Source organism: Anomaloglossus baeobatrachus, chromosome 4 (genome assembly GCF_048569485.1).
Source record: "Anomaloglossus baeobatrachus isolate aAnoBae1 chromosome 4, aAnoBae1.hap1, whole genome shotgun sequence".
Classification (NCBI taxonomy): domain Eukaryota; kingdom Metazoa; phylum Chordata; class Amphibia; order Anura; family Aromobatidae; genus Anomaloglossus; species Anomaloglossus baeobatrachus.
In genome coordinates this window covers 120,999,957-121,016,382 of record NC_134356.1, presented here as the reverse complement: position 1 = coordinate 121,016,382, position 16,426 = coordinate 120,999,957, and the positions used below count along the sequence as shown (strand labels likewise).

At 48.4% G+C, this 16,426-nt stretch overlaps 1 protein-coding gene across 1 annotated transcript in view; it reads left to right on the top strand.

Moving 5' to 3' along the window:
* The window catches only part of FAM193B (family with sequence similarity 193 member B), a 112,732-nt gene that overhangs the window by 79,831 nt on the left and 16,475 nt on the right, over positions 1 to 16,426 (top strand). The window contains exon 8 of the mRNA XM_075344522.1: positions 5,448 to 6,321. Within this exon, the coding sequence (XP_075200637.1) occupies positions 5,448 to 6,321 (874 nt within the window). The remainder of the gene's footprint in view (positions 1 to 5,447; positions 6,322 to 16,426) is intronic.

The following is a 16,426-nucleotide window of genomic DNA, read 5'->3' as shown; positions in this document are numbered from 1 at the left end:
TTTTAATTCCTTGCTAACAGTCTCTTCTGATCAGGTTTCGAGAGGTGGCTGTCACCTGTGGTCTGGTGTTTAACTCCTTCCTTTTTCTTTGGCATGTTCTCCACCTTCCACTTTTATCAGGAGATTGCTTTCCTTCCTTTAGGATATTCACCTCTCATCACTCGGAAAAGTTCTTATACGATCTGACGTAATCAGAGCTGTACAACTCTACCTGTCTTTCACGGCTCCCACTCGGACATTCAGTTGCCTTGTGGTCATCCAGTATTCTCTGGCTGATGTGAGACCGCTGTTCTCTGGTTTCAATCTGCCAGTCTGGAAAGTCAGGCTAAGGAACTTCGTTACCAGATGAGTAGAAGCCTTTAGCGTCTCACACCTCCAGACATGGAGTTCTTACCTTTTGTAAGACTTGGCAGTTGCTCGGGTAGTAACCTGAGATATGGCTATTCTTCTTTCTGCAGTGCTGGTATTAGTTTTACCACTTCAGACCGCTTTAGGACGTACTATAGTTCCTGTGTCCCCCAATGAAGCGACTGAGAGAGATTTTTAGTATAGTCAGTGTAAAATCTTTCTCATAGGCTTCATTGAGGGACACAGCACCCGCTCTTGTTTTTATGAGGGGGAGGGGCTTGGTTCTGCTCCTCCTACTGCTTTTGCAATGATTGAATAACTGGCGCTTGGCTGCCTAGTCTGGTGGGGAGGATATATATATATCTATATATTTATATAGATATATATAGATAGATATAGATATTTATATATATATATAGATATTTATATATAATATATATATATATAGATATTTTTATATATATATAGATATATATATAGATATATATATATATATATATATATATATATATATAGATATATATATATATATATATATATATATAGATATATATATATATATATATATATATATATATACACACAGTGCCTACAAGTAGTATTCAACCCCCTGCAGATTTAGCAGGTTTACACATTCGGAATTAACTTGGCATTGTGACATTTGGACTGTAGATCAGCCTGGAAGTGTGAAATGCACTGCAGCAAAAAAGAATGTTATTTTTTTTTTTTTTTTTTTTTTTTTTATAAATTGTGAAACGTTTATTCAGAGGGTCATTTATTATTCAACCCCTCAATCCACCAGAATTCTGTTTGGTTCCCCTAAAGTATTAAGAAGTATTTCAGGCACAAAGAACAATGAGCTTCACATGTTTGGATTAATTATCTCTTTTTCCAGCCTTTTCTGACTAATTAAGACCCTCCCCAAACTCGTGAACAGCACTCATACTTGGTCAACATGGGAAAGACAAAGGAGCATTCCAAGGCCATCAGAGACAAGATCGTGGAGGGTCACAAGGCTGGCAAGGGGTACAAAACCCTTTCCAAGGAGTTGGGCCTACCTGTCTCCACTGTTGGGAGCATCATCCGGAAGTGGAAGGCTTATAGAACTACTGTTTTGGTACTCACTGTAAAATCTTTCTCCTAGTCTTCATTGAGAGACACTACAAACTCCCTAGGTTGCCTGTTTGGGCATACATGCATATACAGTATATCACAAAAGTGAGTACATCCCTTTATATTTTTGTAAATTTATTATATTTTTTTTTTTTTTCATGGGACAACACTGAAGATATGACACTATGATACAATCTAAAGTAGTCAGTGTACAATTTGTATAACAGTGTAAACCTCTGGCAACAAAAGTGAGTATACCCAAAGTGAAAATGGCCCAATTGTGCCTAATTAGCCTCCATGGCGTCATGTGACTCAGTGTTACAGTCTCAGGTGTGAATGTGGAGAAGGTGTTAAATTTGCTGCTTATCGCTTACACACTCTCATACTGGTACTGGTCACTGGAAGGTCAGCATGGCTCCTCATGGCAAATAATTCTCTAAGGATCTAAAAAAAGAATTGTTACTCTACATAAAGATGGCCTAAGCTACAAGAAGATTGCCAACACCCGAAAACTGAGCTGTATTACGGTGGCAAAGTGCATACAGCGGTTTAACAAGACTAATTCCATTTAGAACAGGTCATGCCATGGTGAACCAAAGAAGTTGAGTGCATGTGCTCATCTTCATATCCAGGGAATGTCTTTTCAAAATAGGGTTCTTCCAGCTTTGCTGCAGAGGTTAAACGGGTGGAGGGGGGTGGGGGTGTGGGGAGGGGGGGATCAGCCTGTCTATGTTAAGACCATGCGCTGCAAACTGCATCAAATTGGTCTGCATGGCTGTCGTCACAAAAGGAAGCCTCTTCTAAAGATGGTGCACAAGAAAGCACATTGTTTGCTGAAAACAAGCAGACTAAGGCCATGGATTACTGGAACCATGTCCTGTGGCCTGATGAGACCAAGATCAACTAATGTAGTTCAGATAGTATCAAGCGTGTGTGGCGGCAGCCAGGTGAGGCATACAAAGACAAGTATGTCTTGCCTGTAGTCAAGCATGGTCGTGGGATTGTCATTGTTTGGAGTTGCATGAGTGCTGCCGGCTGTGGGAGCTACAGATCATTCAGGGAACCATTAATGCCAACATGTACTGTGGTATACTGAAGCAGCACATGATCCCTCCTTTCAGAACCTGGGCCGCAGGGCAGTATTCCAACATAATAACTGCAAACGCAGCTCCAAGGTGACCACTGCTTTGCTATAGAAACTGAGGATAAAGGGTCTGGACTGGCCAAGCATGTCTCCAGAACTAAACCCTATTGTGCATGTGTGGGGCATCCTCAAACGGAAGGTGAAGGAGGGCAAGGTCTCTAACATCCCCCAACTCCATATCGTTACTGAGGAGTGGAAGAAGATTCCAGTGGCTCCTGTAAACTCCTTACCCAAGAGAGTTAAGGCAGTGCCTGAAAATAATGCTGGCCACACAAAATATTGTCACTTTGGGCACAATTTGGCCATTTTCACGTAGGATTGTACTCCCTTTTTTGTTGTTAGAGGTTTTGGCATTAATCGATTATGTTGAGTTATTTAGACGGCACATCATATTACACTGTTATATACAAGCTGTACACTGACTACTTTACATTGTATCAAACTTTCATATCTTCAGTGTTGTCCTAGCTCAGGGGTGGAGAAGCTTTTTTTCTGCCGGGGGCCATTTGGAAAATTCTACCAACCTTCGGGGGCCGCACAAAATTATCAACTTGAAAATTACCCTAATATATTTGGTCAAACAATTAACTCACTGTGGCGGCTGGAGCTTCTACTCTTTGGTGCAGCTGTAATATTAGGCGATGTTGATCTTGTTGCTTTTCACAACTGCTTTTCCAGGTTTGAGTTGTCTGGGACTGCTGTATATACATCAGAGGAGGGTATGGGGGCATATACATCACAGGGGAGGGTTGGGAGGAATATAGAACACTGGGGAGGCTGGGGGCATAGACATCACTGGGGGGTACATACATCATTGATGGGGAGCACAGACATAGCTGGGGGGGGCATAAACATTGCTGGAGAGGGCTGGGAGGAATATACATCTCTAGGGAAGCAGCAGGGCATAGATGTCACTGGGGGTACATACATATCACTGGGTTGCACAGACAAGAGTGGGGGGCATAAACATTGCTGGTGTTATATACATAGCCGGGGGCAGACAGCCCTTGGGGATGCCGGAGGGACACAGACAGCCCTGGGGGCACAGAGAAGGATGGGAGAGGCTGAAGGCACAGACAAATCTGGGGGACGCTGGGGGCACAGATGGCACAGAGAAGGATGGGAGAGGCTGAAGGCACAGACAGACCTGGGAGAGGCTCGGGGCACAGAGATCACTGGGGAGACTGGGGGGGCACAGAGATCACTGGGGGGGCATGGAGATCACTGGGGAGACGGCACAGATCACTGGGGAGACTGGGGAGACGGCACAGATCACTGGGGAGACTAAGGGGGGCACAGAGATCACTGGGGAGACTAAGGGGGGCACAGAGATCACTGGGAAGACTAAGGGGGCACAGAGATCACTGGGAAGACTAAGGGGGGCACAGAGATCACTGGGAAGACAAAGGGGGGCACAGAGATCACTGGGAAGACGGCACAGATCACTGGGGAGACTGGGGGGGGCACAGATCACTGGGGAGACGGCACAGATCACTGGGGAGACTGGGGGGGGCACAGATCACTGGGGAGACTGGGGGGGGCACAGATCACTAGGGAGACGGCACAGATCACTGGGGAGACTGGGGGGGGGTGCAAAGATCACTGGGGCAACTGGGGAGACGGCACAGATCACTGGGGAGAAAGGAGGGGCACAGAGCGCTGGGGGCACAGGCAGACCAGGGAGAGCTGGGAGGCAGTTAGAGAACTGGGGGAGGCCTGGATCACTGAGTGCTGGAGGTGGTTGCCGGCGCGCACAGAGAGGAGCCACCGCTGGGTACAGGGAGCCGCCACCGCCGCCGGGTACAGAGAGCCGCCGCCGGGCACACGGAGCCGCCACCGGGCACACGGAGCCGCCGCCGGGCACAGGGAGCCGCCACCGCCGGGCACAGGGAGCCGCCACCGCCGCCGGGAACAGACCTGGGGGATGATTGGCAGTCAATCCTCTCCTGTTTGATTTTAGCGCCCCTCACGCCGACCCCACCTACAAAGTACGTCCTCACGTAGGCAGTGCCAGCGTGGGGACGTAGTCTTTCAGGTATAGGAAACGTAGCGTTCAGCATTGAACGCGCTGTGTGGGGTTTTAAAGGGTCAGCAGCCAGCAAGATGCGGCTGCCGCTCCAACACTGCAGTCCCCGGGAATCAGCTCGGGGGCCGCAGGAAAAGTGGTCGCGGGCCGCATACGGCCCGCGGGCCGGAGGTTCCCCACCCCTGTCCTAGCTAAAGATATTAAATATGTGAGGGGTGGACTCACATTTGTGATATACTTTGTTCTTTTTTGGGGTAAATTTATAACTGAAAAACAATGACCTGTTATTTAAAGACCAGAGGCAGGCCGAGGGGGTCAGGAAATCGGACAGGGAGGACAAGCCAGTGTACAGTCCGGCCCCTGTGCACCAAAATCTAATTAGCAGACTATTTAAAATGATTAAAGAAGAACCACAAAGCGGATTTCTTCACCAAAGGTATCAATATAATCAGTATGACCACTCCATTACAGCCATGTCTTTAATTTACATTGCAGAATTGAGCTGACTGTTCTCTTTAACAGAAGATAAAATGTAATGTTAGAAGAGCGTTGTAAAAGAACTAGTGGTAATATATAGTCTGTTATACCCACCTGATGTATTGTGGATAGCAAATATGACTAGTACAATACTTATTAACGATACACTCTACTGTATGCTTCATTCTAACCTCTCATCGGTGAGAAATCTCCTCGTATTGGCATTCATTACATCATATCTCAGAAGCCTTTGGGAAGTGTTGGTCAGTTTTTAGGTAATTGTAGTTTAGTAATGACTTTTTATAAAATCTTATTTTTTGTTATCTACATTGTTTGTAGGCGAAAGTCCTTCGGGGAACTGGTGACCAGAAATCAGCTGATCTTTATTGTTCTAATGCTGAAGAAGCAGAAACTCAATCTCCTGGGGAAAAGTTACTCCAGTGGCCTCAGCTTGAGTTGGAAAGGGTGAACAGTTTTCTGACCAGTCGTCTTGAAGAGATTAAAAATACCATCAAAGACTCCATTAGAGCCAGCTTTAGTGTCTATGATCTGAACCTTGATGTCAATGACTTTCCAAAAAAAGCAGCTGTGCTGGAGCAGAAAAACCTGCTGTCACACCTTAATGGTTCTTCCGATCTCCAAGAGATTGATCTGGATCTGACACCTCTTACACTAAATGTCTCAAAAGGAAAAGAAGAAAAACTGTCAGAAGACGATGATGACCTTTCTTCACAGTCTACAGAAAATGGTATAGTTAAAAGGTTAAGTGCTGTACCGAATCTTTCCCGTATGATCTGGGTTCAGTCTCAAAAGAATTCTGAATTGGGAAAAAGTTCAGACAACATATCTGGATCTGTTCAAGACAAGGTTCTTTCCACTCCAGAAAATCAGAGACTTCAGGGCCTGTCTGTAACTGGAAGTCGTGTGAAGAGGAGCAAAAGGCAAAGCCTCCAGACACAAAAGTGTGAGCTTCTGAGTGAAGAGGCCAAGGAAACTGCACAAGGAACAAAAGCCCAACAAAGGTTCTTACTTGAGAAAACTGAGGACATTTCAAGACAAGGACCAGACACTGTGAACTGTGTTCATTTCAGGCCTGAGAAAGATAAGTGTGAACCAAGTGCATCTGAGAGGACTGATGTGAAATCCAGTATTGGTAATAAAAGCAAAACCAGGAGAAGCCGGAACAAGACAGATAAACCCACTATCTTAGTTGGTGCGTTGTAGTATTTTCCCATTATCTATGTTTCTGATTTTTTTTTTTTTAAATTTTACTTAATATTGAGTTTTTATTTCTATTTCTTTAGTTTTTTTGGTGTGGTTGGGAAGTCTGATTTATTTAGGCCCCCGATTCATCAAAATGATTAATTTGCTTTGAACAGTTGCACAATTTGTGCACAACACAGAATTGTGCAAAATTGTTGTGACTTTTGCCATTTTTATGCTAGTTTTCAATATTTCAACCAAAATGGGCAGAACTGGGACCCCAGTGACAATTCATGACCAGCTATGGTGTTCCTTAGCCCAGAAGGCTTACTCCTGTCGCTGACTGAAATAAGATGCAAGGTGAACGTGTGTATTGACGGATAAGGGCGGACATGTATTTTCTGTTGTAAATTAGCTGAAGTGCTGCTTATAAACTCTATTTATTTATTTAACCTATACAGTGCACAATAGGCTAATAGAATAATGTAGAGGTTCTTTTTGTATGCCTTGTGTGTGCCTGTTTTAGGGCCCGGGTCCTCTGGTCACCCCATTGCTCATTCAAAAAAAGGTAGCAGAGAAAAAGCTTTCTGTTGGCAATAAATAAGCCTTGACCAGCCAAAATACTTAGGTCAGATCATGGGCTCCTGTATGTTATGATATCTAAATTTCACAAACCAATAGAACACAAGAAAATAAGCAACTTTGGGATGAGATAAATCAGAGAAATTTTAGTATTTTCTCCTTCTGCATTAATATTTCACTCTAAATCCGCAAATAAAATTTGTAGTTAATGGGAATCTGCCAGCAGGTTTTGCTACTTCATCTGAGAGCAGCATGTTGTAGGCAAGGAGATTCTGAAACTAACCATGCTTAACTTGGATTACTGAGCACAGCCCTTCTGACATTATCTAAGAATTGAGTTTAAAACAATGCGGATAAAAGAAATCCGGATTTAATGCTGCGCTAGAAATCACATGAATCCAAGAGTATGTGATGAAATCCTTTTTCTTTATTTCTGCAGGTCTACGCGTTTCAAAGACATATCCATCTTCATCAGGACAAAAGAACACTGTTGTTTTGTCCTGATGAAGAAGACGGATATGTCTTTAAAACGCGTAGACCTGCAGAAATAAAGAAAAAGGATTTCATCACATACTCCTGGATTCATGTGGTTTCTAGCGCAGCATTAAACCCGAATTTCTTTTATCCATATTGTTTTCTCTCTCGCTTCGGGGCTGCTGCTAACCACTTTTTGATATATGTGCATCAAGGAGTTGTGCCTGACTCAACTTCAAGAGGTGAGTGTGCTTTTGGCACCATACTTGCGAAATCTTATACCTGGTAAGACCCTATGTGCGCTTTCTCTTCCACAGACAAATAAGAATTGAGTTTAGCTGAGCAGGGAGAACTGTCCTGCCCACACCAATCTCTATAGAGATTGTCCATTGACAGTGAGCTGTCAATCATAGCAGGGGACGTGCCACACAAGATGGCACAAGAGAGCTGGCCACACCTATAGGGGTCTGGCTGCTAAAATAAACATGGCAAATAAAAGATTGAGGTTCAGATCAGGTGAGCAAGGGGGCCATGTCATTATTTTTTTTTTCCATCTTTTAGACCTTTACTGGCCAGCCCTGCTGTAGAGTAGTTGGATGCATGTGATGGAGCATTGTCCTGCATGAAAATCATGTTTTTCTTGAACGATACCGACTTCTTCCTGTACCACTGCTTGAAGAAGTTGTCTTCCAGAAACTGGCAGTAGGCCTAGGAGTTGAGCTTCACTCCATCCTCAACCCGAAAAGATCCCACAAGTTCATCTTTGATACCAGCCCATACCAGCACCCCACCTCCACCTTGCTGGTGTCTGAGTCTGAGTGGCGCTCTCTGCCCTTTACTGATCGAGCCTCTGGCCCATCCATCTGACCCATCAAGAGTCACTCTCATTTCATCAGTCCATAAAACCTTTGAAAAATCAGTCTTAAGATATTTCTTGGCCCAGTCTTGACATTTTATCTTATGTTACTTGTTCAAAGGTCGTTTTTCAGCCTTCCTTACCTTGGCCATGTCCCTGAGTATGGCACACCTTGTGCTTTTTGATACTCCAGTAACGTTGCAGCTCTGAAATATGGCCAAACTGGTGGCAACTGGCATCTTGGCAGCTTCACGCTTGATTTTCCTCAATTCATGGGCAGTTATTTTGCGCCTTTTTTGCCCAACACGCTTCTTGCGACCTTGTTGGCTATTTGCCATGAAATGCTTGATCGGTGATCAGGCTTCAAAAGTTTTTGGCAATTTCAAGACTGCTGCGTCCCTCTGCAAGACATCTCACAATTTTGGACTTTCTTTGTCGCTCCATTGGGAGACCCAGACAATTGGGTGTATAGCTTCTGCCTCCGGAGGCCACACAAAGTATTACACTTTAAAAAGTGTAACCCCTCCCCTCTGCTATACACCCTCCCGTGCATCACGGGCTCATCAGTTTTATGCTTTGTGTTGAAGGAGGCACACATGCACTCATGCTCCCATTTTAGTCAGCAGCAGCTGCTGATTTTATCGGATGGAAGAAAAGAGGGCCCCTCACAGGGCCCCCGGCATGCTCCCTTCTCACCCCACTGAGTCGGCGGTGTTGTTAAGGTTGAGGTACCCATTGCGGGTACACAGGCAGGAGCCACATGCCGTTTTCCTTCCCCATCTTTTAGGGGCTCTGGGAGAAGTGGGATCCTATCCGGTCATCCAGGCACTGGGACCGGGCTCCCTCCGCAGCCCCTGAGGGTATCTGACGGACAGGAGACTGAGTATCATCAGGGACAGGGCCCTGCATCTACAGGTACTCTGTGTCCCCTTGGGGACGGTGCATAGAGCACCTGGACCTCAGACGCTGCAGCGACTGCAGTGATTGGTATGACGCCGGGACCGCGGTTTTAACTTTAGTCCCCGGCTTTTGCGGCCTAGTGCCTTAAACTCCCGCCCCCGGCCCTGCCGGTCAGGGGGTAGGGCGGGACGGTCGGTCGGACGCCGACAGTGAGGGCTGGAGCACACTTGGCTGTCCTCCGCCCCCCTCACTATTCACTCTATGGCACAGATCCCCGCACAGGTACTCAGTGTCCCCTTAGGGACGGTGCATGGAGCACCTTGGCCTCAGACTTGGCGGCGACTGCGGGGGTAGTACGGGACTACCGCGCCGACCGCGCCTTCTGGCCGGCCGAGGTTTTTAACTTTAGCCCCCGGCTTTTGCGGCCTAGTGCCTTAAACTCCCGCCCCCGGACCTGCCAGTCAGGGGGAGGGGCGGGACGGTCGGTCTGACGCCGACAGTGAGGGCTGGAGCACACTTGGCTGTCCTCCGCCCCCCTCACTTTTCACTCCGGGACTCCAGATTCCCGCACTTTTGGGGTTACGCCCACGGCCCCCTCTTCCCCTGTAAACGCCGACAGCCATGTTTTTAAGCAGCACACACTGCTTGAGCGGTCTGGAAGCCAGGTGGCTTCTTTCCATCGGGCTATATATATATATATATATATATATATATATATATATATAATATTGTATGCATTTTCACAGTTCGGCGGTACATACTCAGTGATCACTGTGAGCATTGCTCGGGCCATGTGAGTCCCCTGACCAGACGGCAGGGACAGAGTTTGCAGCTTTTGTTGAAAAACTCTCTGAGTCACTTTCACATCTGCTAAGATACTAGAAGCTTGCAGCCCAGACCGGCCCCTTACACGGGCCCCGGGCACTGCGGGATCGCACACAGGCCCCGCTCGGTCCGCGACGCAGCGGACTCCTGGGGGGACCTCTAGTTATTACGTGGGGGACTCCGGCACGGACTGCAGTCCCAGACCGGCTAAGCGGGCTTGCTTAGAATCTTCCCCGACTTCATCAAGAGTCTCAGCTTGAGGACTCTCTAGAGGATGAGGCGGAGGTCGCAGCCCAGGACTCTGTCCGGACGTGGCTCTCAATGCTTCAGAGATGCTGTCCAGAAGCACAGGGCTTTCCCGGACAAGCGTTTTACTAAACGCATTAATAACACACGTTATCCCTTCCCCTCTGACGTGGTTAAGGGCTGGGCTCAGTGTTCCAAGGTGGCCCTCCAGTCTCTAGACGGGCGGCTAGTTCCGTAGTAGCAGTGGCTGACGGTTCAACGCTCAAGAATGCCACGGACAGGCAGATAGAGCTCCTAATGAAATTCATCTATTGAAGCCATAGGCGCGTCCGTTGCCCCAGCCTTTGCAGCAGTGTGGGCACTCCAGGCTATCTCAGCTGCTCTGTCTGAGATTAATGCGGTCATACTCTGCTCCGCAATTAGCGTCTTCGACGTCCCAGGCGTCGGTATTTTCATCCTACGCCATGAATGCTGTCCTGGACTCGGCTTGCCGTACAGCGGTAGCATCCGCCAATCCGGTGCCAGTCCGCAGGGCCATGTGGCTACGAGAATGGAAGGCAGTCTCTGCTTCCAAGAAGCTCTTGTCCGGTTTGCCATTTTCTGGCGACCGATTGTTTGGCGCACTATTGGATGAATCGATTGAGCACTCCAAAGGAATGGACTCGTGCTTACCCAGCCCATACCAAAGAGACCTTAGCACCCTCAGCTAGGTCCCCATCTCATCGTCCAACAGGCCACAGAAGAGCCAGAGAAACTCTTCTGCATGGCGGTCCAGGTCAGGGGAGCGGTCTCCACATGTCCAAGACCGTTGGATGAGAGACATTCTGTCTCACGGTTACAGGATAGAGCTCAGTTCTAGTCCTCCGACTCGTTTCTTCACAACATCTCCGCCCTCCGAGCGAGCTGATGCACGTTTTCAGGCGGTGAACACTCTGAAGGCAGGAGGAGTTGCGTTACCTGTTCCCCTTCCAGAACGTAGTCGCGGTTTTTACTCCAACTTGTTCGTGGTACCAAGAAAGGACGGATCATTCCGCCCCGTTCTGGACTTCACACTGTTCAACAGACATGTGAGAACCGGACGGTTCCGGATAGAATCTCTCCGCTTTGTCATCGCCTCGATGGCACAAGGGGACTTCATAGCATCAATCGACATCAGGGATGCTTATCTCCATGTGCCGATTGCACCAGAGCATCAACCTCGGGATGGAGTTTCATACTCTCTCAGCGATAGTGAAGCTTCCGCTGCATAATCAGCGTTCACTACAGACAGGGGTGCACTCTCTCCTTCGGGCCCAGTCACACCCCTTGAGGCGCCTCATGCACTTTCTAAGGAAGATGGTGGCAGCAAGGGAGGCAGTTCCCTTGCGCAGTTTCGTCTGCGTCCGCTTCTATCGGACACCACAAATGGGACAGGAGGTCGACGTCCCTAGACAAGAACGTCTCTCTTCTTTCCACTTCCTGGGCGAAGGGAAAATCCTTCCGGCCCCCAGCCGGGGCTGTGGTCACGACGGACGCGAGTCGGTCAGGGTGGGGAGCGGTCTTCCTCCACCACTCGGCTCAGAGAACCTGGACTCCGACAGAGTCCTCCCCTCAGATCAATGTTCTGGAGATAAGGGCAGTGTATCTAGCCCTAAAGGCGTTCCAGCGGTGGCTGGAGGGCAGGCAGATCCGAATTCAGTCGGACATCGCCACGGCGGTTGCGTGCATCAACCACCAGGGCAGCACACGCAGTCGTCAAGCCTTCCGAGAAGTCGGCGGATTCTGCTGTGGGCAGAAGCCACAGCCTACACCATCTCCGCAGTTCACATCCAGGGCGTAGAAAACGGGGAAGCAGATTTTCTCAGTCGCCAGGGCATGGACGCAGGGGAATGGTCTCTTCACCCGGACGTGTTTCTAGAGATCTGTTGCCGCTGGGGAACGCCGGACGTCGATCTAATGGCGTCTCGGCACAACAACAAAGTCCCGGCATACATGGCTCGGTCCACGGATCACAGAGCTCTAGCGGCAGACGCGCTACTTCAGGACTGGTCGCAGTTTCGACTGCCTTATGTATTTCCTCCTCTGGCAGTACTGCCCAGAGTGTTACACAAGATCAGGTCAGACTGTCGCCGCGCCATCCTCGTCGCCCAGACTGGCCGAGGTGATCGTGGTACCCGGATCTGTGGCACCTCACGGTGGGTCAACCGTGGGCACTCCCAGACCGACCAGACTTGCTGTCTCAAGGGCCATTTTTCCTTCTGAATTCTGCGGCCCTAAACCTGACTGTGTGGCCATTGAGTCCTGGCTCCTAGCGTCATCAGGGATATCTCCAGACGTCATTGCCATCATGAGACAGGCCAGGAAACCAACGTCCGCCAAGATCTATCACAGGACTTGGAGGATCCTCTTATCCTGGTGCTCTGACTCAGGGTTTACTCCCTGGCCGTTTGCCTTGCCCACTTTTCTTCTTTCCTTCAATCTGGAATGGACAAGGGCTTGTCTCTCGGCTCTCTCAAGGGACAAGTATCGGCGCTTTCCGTGTTTTTTCAAAAGCGTCTAGCCAGGCTTCCGCAGGTCCGCACGTTCCTGCAGGGGGTTGGCCACATAGTCCCGCCTTACAAGCGTCCGTTAGCACCCTCTGATCTTATCAGGGTGCTGACGACTCTTCAGAAGTCACTTTTCGAGCCGATGCGGGATCTCTCTATCTCGCCTTTCGCAAAAGATAGCCTTCCTAGTGACAGTCACATCACTCAAAAGAGTGTCTGAGCTAGCAGCGCTGTCAGGCAAAGCCCCCTTCCTGGTGTCTCACCAGGATAAGGTGGTTCTACGTCCGGTCCCGGACTTTCTCCCTAAGGTATCCCCGTTTCATCTCAATCAGGATATCTTCTTACTCTCTTTGGGTCCGCATCCAGTTCACCAATGTGAAAAGGATTTGCATTTATTAGATCTGGTGAGAGCACTCCGGCTCTACATTTCTCGCACGGCGCCACTGCGCCGGCCCGATGCGCTCTTGTCTTTATCGCGGGCCAGAGTAAGGGATTTCAGGTTTTCAAGTCAACCTTGGCTCGGTGGATCAAGGAAACGATTCTTGAAGCCTACCGTTCTTTTGGGCTTCCGATTCCTGCAGGGCTGAAAGCCCATTCTACCAGAGCCGTCGGTGCTTCCTGGGCATTGCGACACCAGGCTACGGCTCAGCAGGTGTGTCAGGCGACTACCTGGTCGAGTCTGCACACTTTCACGAAACACTATCAGGTGCATGCCGATGATTCGGCAGATGCCAGCCTAGGTAGGCGAGTCCTTCAGGCGGCAGTTGCCCACCTGTAAGAGGGGGCCGTTTTTTCGGCTCTTTTTATCGCGGTATTCTTTTACCCACCCAGGGATTGCTTTTGGACATCCCAATTGTCTGGGTCTCCCAATGGAGCGACAAAGAAGAAGGGAATTTTGTTTACTTACCGTAAATTCCTTTTCTTCTAGCTCCTATTGGGAGACCCAGCACCCGCCCCTGTTCCCTTCGGGCTGTTGTTCTTTTGTGTACACATGTTGTTCATGTTGAATTGTTCTTTTGGGTCATGGTTTCAGTTCTCCGAACATCCTTCGGATTGAATTTACCTTAGACCAATTTATAAGTTTCCTCCTTCCTGCTTTGGCACCAAAACTGATGAGCCCGTGATGCACGGGAGGGTGTATAGCAGAGGGGAGGGGTTACACTTTTTAAAGTGTAATACTTTGTGTGGCCTCCGGAGGCAGAAGCTATACACCCAATTGTCTGGGTCTCCCAATAGGAGCTAGAAGAAAAGGAATTTACGGTAAGTAAACAAAATTCCCTTCTTTCAGAGGCCGTCAAATCTCTTCTGACCCATTTTGCCAAAGGAAAGGAAGTTGCCTAATAATTAAGCACACCTTTATATAGGGTGTTGATGTCATTACACCACACCCCTCCTCATTACAGAGATGCACATCACCTGATTTACCTAATTGTAGTGGGCTCTCAAACTTATACAGCTTGGAGTAGGACAACATGTATAAAGTATCGTGATCAAAATACCCATTTGCCTAATAATTCTGCAGACCGTGTATAGCAGGATGTGGGTATATAGCAGGATGTGGGTATATAGCAGGATGTGGGTATATAGCAGGCTGGCGGCATATACATGGATGGGGCTATGTAGCAGGATGGGGCTATGTAGCAGGATGGGGCTATGTAGCAGGATGGGGCTATGTAGCAGGATGGGGGCTATACCAGGATGAGGGACATATATACAAGGATGGGGATCATATACAAAGTAGGAGGATCATTACCAAGATGGGGTACCTTAGTAGAGAATTTGGGGACATTAGCCCCATAATAGTGTCGGCAGCAGATCCTCGCCCCATAAGTGTGTAATGACCACATTTTTTTGCTTAAAATTTTATTTTCCGATTTTCCTCCTCTAAAACCAGGTGCGTCTTATGGTCCAGTGCGTCTTTATAGTCCGAAAACTACAGTACATTACATGATGTGATTAAAAATAGTGTCATTCAAAATTACAACTTGTACAAAACCAACCCTACGTGGGTGTATAGACAGAAAAATAAAAAATGTATCGTTCTTGGAATAAGGGGAGGGAAAAAACAATCCTTAAAGGAGTTTTCCCATGAACAAAGTTAATTTTAAAGTTAATTTTAATCATTAGCTCTTGAAATGATAACGTCTACAATTGGATGTCATTAACTTTTTTTTTTTCTGTGCTTCGATAATCTCATAAATGTGCCCCTGCTATGTACTGTGTAATGACCGTGTCTGACTGTACAGGATATGGTCTGATCATACCACCGCTCCTGGACCAGGGAGGATGCAAAGGTATACAGACATTACAGCACGGGATCACAAATAATTATTTCTTTTGAGGTAAAATATTTTTAAAAAATGGAAATGTTTTATCTCACAAAAAGATTAATCTGTGATCCCATGCTGTAATGTCTGTATCCTCCCCGGCCCAGGAGCGGTGGTATGATCAGACCACGTCCCTGTACGGTCAGACTCTACCACTGCGCAGTACATAGCAGGGACACATATATTATATTATCTTAGCACAGGAACATGTTTTTTTAAACCCATCCAATTATAGAAGTTATTAATATTACAAGATCTATTGATTAAATCAACTTTAAAATTAACTTTCTTTGTCGCTCCTCATTGGGAGACCCAGACAATTGGGGTGTATAGCTACTGCCTCCGGAGGCCACACAAAGTATTACACTTAAAAGTGTAAGGCCCCTCCCCTTCTGGCTATACACCCTCCCGTGGGATCACGGGCTCCTCAGTTTTCATGCTTTGTGCGAAGGAGGCACACATACATGCATAGCTCCACTGTTTAGTCAGCAGCAGCTGCTGACTATGTCGGATGGAAGAAAAGAGGGCCATACTAGGGCCCCCAGCATGCTCCCTTCTCACCCCACTTTTTGTCGGCGGTGTTTGTTAAGGTTGAGGTACCCATTGCGGGTACGGAGGCTGGAGCCCACATGCTGCATCCTTCCCCATCCCCCTTCGGGCTCTGGGTGAAGTGGGATTTTACCGGTCTCCAGGCACTGAGACCGTGCTCCATCCACAGCCCCTGGAGACTCTGCTGGATATGGAGCTGAGTATCGTCAGGGACAGGCCCTGCTACGTCAAGGTACTCTGTGTCCCCGTATGTATCGCGCCCACACCGCAGCATTGCTGGGTGTGTTAGTGCGCCGGGGACAACAGCGCTGCGCGCTGGTGCCATTCCTATCTACAGCTCTGCTGAGAGGGGACATGCCTTTGAAACTGCCGCGCCGGCCGCTGTTGTCAGTCGCTGCGGCGTGGCTGGGACTTGTGGTGCGCCGGGGACTTCCGCGCTGGCCGTGCATATATGACGGCCGCTCTTATTACTCGAGTCCCCGGCTTTTTGCGGCCTAGTTTCGTTTCGTTCCCGACCCCAGGCCTGCCAGTCAGGGGAAGGGCGGGACGCTGTACAGAACGTCAGCGCAGAGGGCTGGAGTCTGCTTTGCATACTCCAGCCCTCACACTGGGCACAGTGGGACGCCAGTTTCCCGCACTTTGTTTGAGGCACGCCCACGGTCCGCCCCTCTTCACAGGACGCCGGCAGCCATTCCTGTGTGCAGTCTGAGCTGGAGAGAGGAGACTGGGAGACCCAGACACGGGATTCTGGTGCCCACACACCCGCTTTTCAGCGGGCGGTAAGCTGCCCTCAAGGGCTGACCCCCACTGGTGCCAAAGTGTATATTTGTA